Source organism: Petromyzon marinus, chromosome 37, assembly GCF_048934315.1.
Source record: "Petromyzon marinus isolate PM22_M1 ecotype Great Lakes invasive population chromosome 37, UKy_Petmar_22M1.pri1.0, whole genome shotgun sequence".
Taxonomy (NCBI): Eukaryota; Metazoa; Chordata; class Hyperoartia; order Petromyzontiformes; family Petromyzontidae; genus Petromyzon; species Petromyzon marinus.
The window spans coordinates 18,390,202-18,399,270 of NC_133703.1; the positions used below are offsets into that span (position 1 = coordinate 18,390,202).

The 9,069-nt window shown below is 50.2% G+C and overlaps 1 protein-coding gene across 1 annotated transcript in view; it reads right to left on the reverse strand.

Annotated features, from left to right (window-relative positions):
* The window catches only part of LOC116949527 (uncharacterized), a 56,708-nt gene extending 47,981 nt beyond the window's left edge, over nt 1-8,727 (reverse strand). Inside the window, exon 1 of the mRNA XM_076072180.1 lies at nt 7,310-8,727. Within this exon, the coding sequence (XP_075928295.1) occupies nt 7,310-7,556 (247 nt within the window). The 5' untranslated portion in view covers nt 7,557-8,727. The remainder of the gene's footprint in view (nt 1-7,309) is intronic.
* Between the last annotated feature and the right edge of the window lie 342 nt (nt 8,728-9,069).

Here is a 9,069-nt window from a genome sequence, read left to right on the forward strand (position 1 = left end):
GATGCTGTTGGTGGTGATGCTGTTGGTCATGATGCTGTTGGTGGTGATGCTCTTGGTGATGGTGCTGTTGGTGGTGATGCTGTTGGTCGTGATGCTGTTGGTGGTGATGCTCTTGGTGATGATGCTGTTGGTGGTGATGCTGTTGGTCGTGATGCTGTTGGTGATGATGCTGTTGGTGGTGATGCTGTTGGTCATGATGCTGTTGGTTGTGATTCTATTGGTCATGATGCTGTTGGTGGTGATGCTGTTGGTGGTGGTGCTGTTGGTGATGATGCTGTTGGTCGTGATGCTGTTGGTGATGATGCTGTTGGTGGTGATGCTGTTGGTGGTGATGCTGTTGGTCATGATGCTGTTGGTGGTGATGCTGTTGGTCATGATGCTCTTGGTGGTGGTGCTGTTGGTGATGATGCTGTTGGTGATGATGCTGTTGGCGATGATGCTGTTGGCGGTAATGCTGTTGGCGATGATGCTGTTGGCGGTGTTGGCGATGCTGTTGGTGCTCCTGTTGGTGCTGCTATTGGTGTTGATGCTGTCGGTGCTGTTGCCGCTGTTGGCGATGCTGTTGGTGCTGCTGATACAGCAGCAGCTGCGTTAGCAGGGGAGGTGCACAATCGTCAACTCAATTCGTTTCGTGTAAAAAACAACACGTTGTGTGGTCTTAAAATGAAACATATAATAGACGACGTTTCGGGCAGTAGGCCTTTATATTTATATGCTATGCATAAAGGGCCTATTGTCCGAAACGTCCCCTATTATATATTCATCTCATTCAGGTCACGCTGTTATAGAAGAATCAGTCGTTCACATTTCTAGTGAATATTAAGCATGACTAATTACGCAGGTAATTAACCTAAGTAGTATTCATTGTAATGAATTGTAAGTATAAATCAATTATGCAAAGCATGAATTACAATGATGATGATGACTATAATGATGATGATGGTTGATCAAATCGGCTTCCGTTACGTATTTCGACGTAAATAATCATATACATGTCAAATATAAATACTGTGTATATATACACACACGGTTTTTCCCCATTTAATGAAGAGTTCACATTGTGGTGACTGCCATCAGCTGGGGCAGCATCGGCAGTCCACGCGCGCGCGTAGATATATATTAAATAATCGGATCCGATTCGCCCTTCTTAGGTCTCATCGGCGGACCCTGCCTGCTCACGAGTTACGCTGCACGCTACTAAAACCAACCCACAACTTGTAAAGGCCGCGTATCTGACCACGACTGCATATCTACCCCGGCCAAATCGACCATCGGGCTATTTGCTTCACGGGTGTAACTGCAACGCAAGGGCACTGGTTGTCTATAGATAGTCACATATCCGACCGTGTCACGTAAACAATAAAAAAAAACTATCTAAATTTTTTTTTTATTCTACCAGCTAAGAAAGATCCACAGAGCTACACATCATATCTATCTTTCAGAAGCAACCTGGCTATCACGAATGATAGCTAGACATTTAAAGCAGCCAAACGCTCTAAAAACGCGTGATGTTGATTCGAAATGTGGAGGCGAAAACGCGGAGGACCCTGGAGAAAAATACACTCCACCACGGAGAGAGAGACATGCAAACTCCAAATATACAGCAGGCGTCAGGGTCGCGATCCAACCCACGACCTCCTGTATACCAGGCGAGGTAGTCAACCTCGCCTGGTATACGCGCCCCATCATATCCGCCTGTACCAAATTATCATTTGTCTACAAGAGTAATTCGCCCGGTGTAAGTTTTCTAGCGTGAGAGTGCGTCACACACACACGCGCCCGTGTGTGTGTGTGTGTAAGAGACATGTCTTACACGCGTTGGCTAACGTACGGTTGGCTACGTACGGTGCGAAAGAAGTTCAACATACATGCGCGCATGCATGTGTTGTGTTCGTAAGCGTGTACAACATTTCCCGGCTATTAAGCCGAGCACATATACAATATAATGTGTGTATATATATAATTGTCAATTGAAAATAATGCACGGCTAACCACTGCACGTGCAGATAGTGTAGTGGTTAGCCTATACACACACATATAATATATACTTACAAATATAAAGATCTCCCCGTATATTCTTAACAGACGCGACACACGAGGGGGTGGATGGCCAGCACCACGCCCGGCCGCCTTTGTCTCTCGAGTGGCGATGTTTACACAAATGAGTAGCAGGTGCTCATTTGAGGCTGATTCGACCTAGGGGAGGCCCAGGACCGGTGTTGGCCGTGAGCGGGAATCGAACTCGGGGCGCCGGGTTGTTAGCGCAGCGCGTAAACCGCTACACCACCGCTCCCCACACACACAAAGATCCCCCGTGTAGCCTCAACAGATTGTTGGGGCAAGTGCTGTTAGCGAGTAGCACCACCTATGAACGTCAGAACGGCACACGAGGGGGTGGGTGGCCAGCACCACGTCCAGCCGCCTTTGTCTCCCCAGTGGCGATGTTTACACACCGCACCAGATACTCATTTGAGGCCGAGTCGACCTAAGCGAGGCCCAGAACCGGTTCAGATAATCGTCACCGGTGTTGGGCGTGAGCGGGAATCGAACCCGGGTCGCCTGGTTCTAAGCGCAGCGCGCTAACCGCTGCACCACCGCTCTCCACATATACACACATACACACATTTGTACATACATACACGCACGGACCTGCACAACCCCAACCATAGAGCAGTAAACAGTTTACGTGTCGCCGCATGCACCTCCAATAAATACAAAGACAAAGGTCACCCGCGTAGTTATGAACAGTCTGTTTCGGGCAAGTGCTCTTAGCGAGCGCCTATTGATGCTTGAATAACAAGACAACTCAGCGCGTTCGTCAATAATATACAGTGCGTGGGCTTGAAAGTAAAATATATTTGCGATAGACGACGTTTCGGACAACGGCCCTGCTTCGGAGCACGTTCGTCAATTCACTGCTCGGATTCGATGAAGGGAAATTGTCTCGAAAAATCACCTCGTTATTATTATAATATAATTTTCTTTTTAAGGCCACAGAGGCTCGAGTTGTGTTTTGTTGTTGTTGTTAAATGTGCTTTTGCACCACAACCACCGTCGCAGATGACTGGGGTTGGGGTTGGGGTGTCCGTGTGGTTTACGCACCGAAACTCTGAACTCAAAAGCGCCTGGGTTCAATTCCCCGGTCACGGACAACAGACGCACGCGTGACAGACGCACAGACAAAGGCCTTCTGGGCCCATGCACAAATACAAAAGTGCCCCAGGTAGACAATTAGGCTGTTCGGCTGTTCGGGGGGCAAGTGCTGTCACCGATCAACTATGAAGGCGGGAACGGTAGACGAAGGGGTGGGGGTGGCTAGCACCACGCCCGACCACCTTTGTCTCCCCAGTGGTGATATATACACACACACCGTACCAGTTACTCATTTGAGGCTGAGACGACCTAGGGGAGGCCCAGAACCGGTTCAGACAATCATCACTGGGGTGTTGGCCGTGAGTGGGAATCGAACTCGGGTCACCGGATTCGCAGCGCGCTAACTGCTACACTACCGCTCCCCTCCACACCTACAACATACAACACTCATACACACGGCACATACACACACGCTTATACAACACATCCACACACTTTCACATGCAATACATACAACACACAGACTGTACACCATGCACACAACACACACACACAAAGCATGCACACAGCACACCCACAAAGTATGCACACAGCACACAGACACACAAAGTATGCACACAGCACACACACACATAAAGCATGCACACAGCACACACACACAAAGCATGCACACAGCACACACACACACAAAGCATGCGCACAGCACACACACACAAAGCATGCGCACAGCACACACACACAAAGTATGCACACAGACAAAAAGCATGCACACAGCACACAGACACAAAGCATGCACACAGCACACACACACAAAGCATGCACACAGCACACAGACACAAAGCATGCACACAGCACACACACACAAAGCATGCACACACACAAAGCATGCACACAGCACACAGACACAAAGCATGCACACAGCACACACACAAAGCATGCACACAGCACACAGACACAAAGCATGCACACAGCACACACACACAAAGCATGCGCGCACACACACAAAGCATGCACACAGCACACATACACAAACCGTGCACCGCACCTCTGACTAGCACGGCTGGCTACGTACAGCGCCAAAAGACTTCAACATATACACTGTTAACAACATAAACACACATTAACATTTACTAAATGTCGGGGAGAATTCGTAATAAACAATATTGCATTCGCAATATTTTTTTTACCAATATACGGAAATACACATAATATTAAGCGAGTACACAACACACAACAGCACACACACACAAGTATAACACAACACAGTTATAGTGTACCATATACATACATGTATACGAGTGCATAGACACATCATGCATGTACACACATTAAACAGTCTACACATATACTGCATACTTACACAAAACACACACACATTGCACACATGTATCAGATTTAAACACACCGCAATATATAAACACACATATATACAAACATCACTCACATATATAGACACAGGCAAATATATAGAAAGATCCCCCGTGTAGCCTGTAGCAGACTTTAGGGCCAAGCGCTGTCAGCAAGCAGCACCTATGAAGGCCGGCACGGCACACGAGGAGGTGGGTGGCCAGCACCACGCCCGGCCGCCTTTGTCTCCCCAGTGGCGATGTTTTACGCACCAGGGACTCATTTGAGGCTGAGGAGGCCCGATAATCGTCACTGGGTTGTGGCGATCGTGAGCGGGATTCGAACTCGGTTCGCTGGGTTCGTAGCGCAGCGCGCTAACCGCTGTCCCACCGCTCCCCACACGTGTACACACACACACAACACGTATACACACTTTCCAATGGCACACACGCATCAGACGCATGCCACACATATATACACTGCAGATTACACACACCGGACGCATACAGATAAAAACACATGTCGCAGATATATACACACACCTTACACACACAATACAATCACACACATCACACAATACTATCACACACACCTTACACAATACTATCACACACATCACACACATCACACAATACTATCACACACACATCACACAATACTATCACACATCACACAATTCTATCACACACCACACACAATATAATCACACAATACAATCACATACCACACACAATACAATCACACAACACACAATACAATCACACACACATCACACACAATAGTATCACACACACACAATACAATCACACAATACAATCACATACCACACACAATACAATCACACACATCACACAATACTATCACACAATACAATCACACACACACATCACACACAATACTATCACACACACACATAACACACAATACAATCACACACACAGATCACACAATACTATCACACATCACACAATACAATCACACACACATCACACACAATACTATCACACACAACACAACACACAATACAATCACACACACATCACACACAATACTATCACACACACATAACACACAATATAATCATACACACATCACACACAATACTATCTCACACACAATACAATCACACACACATCACACACAATACTATTACACAATACAATCACAGATTCGTATCACCACACACACAACTGCATCACACGCAGCACACCACACACTTCACACCATACGCAACCAATCGCGCACACAGACGAGCACACACGAACACCCCGCTCACGATACAATCGCACACATGACAGACACGAATAGCACACAACATACAACAAAAGGCACAGATCCCCCGTATAGCCTACATTATGCTGTTGGGGCAAGTGCTGTTAGCGAGTAGCGCCTACGAAGGCCGGCACGGCATACGAGGCGGGTGGGTGGCCAGCACCACGCCCGGCCGCCTTTGTTTCCCCAGTGGCGATGTTTTTACGCACCGCACCAGGTACTCGTTTGAGGCTTAGTCGACCTAGGCGAGGCCCACGACCGGTGCAGATAATCGTCATCGGTGTCCGTGAGCGGGAATCGAACTCGGGTCGCCGGGTTCGTTAGCGCAGCGTAGCGCGCTAACCGCTACACACGTAGACACAGCGCGCACACACAGCACACACACACAGCACAATCTACACACGTACAGCACACACACAGCACAATCTACACACGTACAGTGTACAAGCATCATACACACATACGTCACACGTACAACACAACCGGCACGCATAAATGCAAAGACAAAGGTGCCCCATGTGCCATTTACGCACAGGGCTGCGGGGGCAAGTGCAGTTCGCAAGCGGCAATGAATGAGTCCGGGAATCTGCGCACGAGGGGATGGTGTGGTGTGAATCCACGCCCGAGCGCCTTTGTACCCCCCCCCCATTGTCGATGTTTACACACCGCACCAGGTACTACTCATGTAAGGCTGTCACGCACAATTTCACACAGATGCACATAACGCACACAACAATAACCGTTGCACGCAATGACAGGTACACAGGCACATGGACACAACACACACTAAATATACACAACACACACACACACCACATACACAACCACGTATACCACATACCCCACGTATACACAACCACGCACGCACAAAACAACCACACACACACCACGTATACACAACCACGCACACACAAAACAACCGCACAAACACCACCGCATATGCATAACGAAGCTGCAGACCACAATCATCGCACACTCATTGTCGACGGGTTCGTAGCGCAGTGCGCTAACCGCTGCGCCACCGCTCCCCATACCCACACACAATACTGTACTGTGATGACAGTGTACGTAACATTCTGCATACATACCTATGAGCGCATGTATTTACACACACACACCACACCACCGAAATCAACACAACCACAATCACACAGCTACACACCACATACACACAATTACATTAGCACAAGCACACACCTATCACACAACCGCACATACACAACAACCACACCACACAACGATCCCACCACACACCACACACGACATCAGCACAACCACACGTGCACGACAACAACAACAGCACGTGCACAACAACACGTACACAACAACAACACGTGCACAACAACAGCAGCGGCTGGCGTTCACAACTCAGCGGGGCTGTGCCGTTGCAACTAAGTGGCATTGACGCCACCGCAGTAGCGGTGGTGCCAGGCTAGGTGCACACCAGCACCGTTATAACAAACGACAACAAACCATCGCACACCGCGACAGCAGGCCTCGCTCGCGTCTCGTGCAGCGCAATCACTCCCCCCACCATCCTCATCCCACCATCACCAACCACCCGCTCTTGCCCCGGTACGCGTCCCCGCCATCTCACCGGCGAGTGGCAGCGAGCTGTCTCCGGCCAGGTAGGCTGCCGCGCCGGGGGTGAGCGGCTCCGGACACCCCCCGCTGAGCAGGCCCTCGATGGTGAAGGGTGCCGGGCCGGGTCTCGGCGTGGTGTCGAGCTGGTGGGGTGCCACGTCGAAGACCGGGTGAGGGGTGAGCGGGTAGCGGAACCCGGGCAGCGCTGCCAATCCCAGGCCGAACTGAGCCTGGTGGAACTCGAGAATTCTTCTCTCCATAATGATGATGAGGAGGAGGAGGGATGGGGAGGAAAGTCGCCGTTCACAGCGCCACGGTGCCGGGGTGGAGAGGTTTTGGTGACGGGTGGTGGTGAAAGGTTGAATTTGATGGTGGTGAGGATTATGCCGTGGTGAAGGTGTTGGTTAGAGAGGGTGAGGATGATGATGATGATGATCGTGGTTGATGTAGCCCGTGGTGGCGAGGGTGATGATTGATGCTGATGTAGCTGGTGGTGGTTTGGTGGTAGCTGTGGTCGTGTAAGCGGTGATGGTATCACAGTTGAACGCTACTGCTTGTGCATCTGATCCCGCTGCTGATGATACAGCTCTTCCTGCTGCTGCTGCTGCCTGTGATTGGGATGATGATGATGGTGCTGTAGATATGGTTACTGCTGCTGCAGCTGCTGCAGCTGATGGTGATAATAATAACAAAGCTGGCGTTTCTGCTGCCGATACCGCTGATGATTATAGCACAGCTGCAGATGCTACTGATACTCCCTGCTACTACTGCTGCTGCTGATTATAAGGCAGCGGATTTGCTGACTCGGCAGTTAACGCGGCACTAAGCCTCGACATTAATACTACACATAGAGACGCGTGTGCACACACACACACATATATATGTATGTGTTCCGTCTGGATTATAGCCCGGCCGTGAAATTATATACACATACGCGTGCCCATTGAACATCAACGCACGTGTGGTGTGGTGTGCGTTATACGCGCGTTCAATTGCAACGATTCGAAATAATGTCTATATCATTTTTTTAAAAAATATTCAATATTTAATTGCATTAACGATGCACACACGCGCGCGGTCTCTCTACGCTGTCTGTATTTCTATTCAATGTTCGCATTCGCGCGCGATTTCCACCAATTCACGGATGGGCTCGCGGGCGCTTAAATGACGGAGCGACGTTAGCGCGCCGCCGCCGCCGCCGGACGGGAGCGCGCGAATGAAATCAATGGGAACGAATGAAACGGAGGAGGACTCGGGGAACCATCGAAGGAAGAATGAGCGCTGAGTCGTGGAGAAGGGAGCTGGAGGAGAGGGGGGGGGGGAAGGGGAGGGGGGGGAAGAGAAGAGAAGGCGAAGACGGAAAAGAGAACTTTGGTGCGAGTGACGGAGCCGCCGTCAAATCTCCCTCTGACGCTGCTGCGCCTCGTTCATCCCGCGCGCTTTTGGGATGCGGCGGGGAGGTCTTGGGGAGGAGGGGGGGGCAGGGGCGGGGGGAGGAGGAAATTTGGGGGGAGGGGGTGCCCTAATGGTGCTAGGAAGGGGGAGGGCTCGGCGTTGATGTGGCCAATGGGAGATGGTGAATGTGCGTGACGTCTCACGCCTACGGGGATGGGTTCTCCACACTGCGCGTGTGTCTGTGTGTGTGTGGGTGCTGGCCTCCCCCCTAGGTCGACTCGGCCTCAATTGAGCACCGGGTGCGGTGCGTTAAACAAAAAAAAACATCGCCACTAGGGAGACAAAGGCGGCTGGTCACCCATCCCGTTGTGTGCCGGC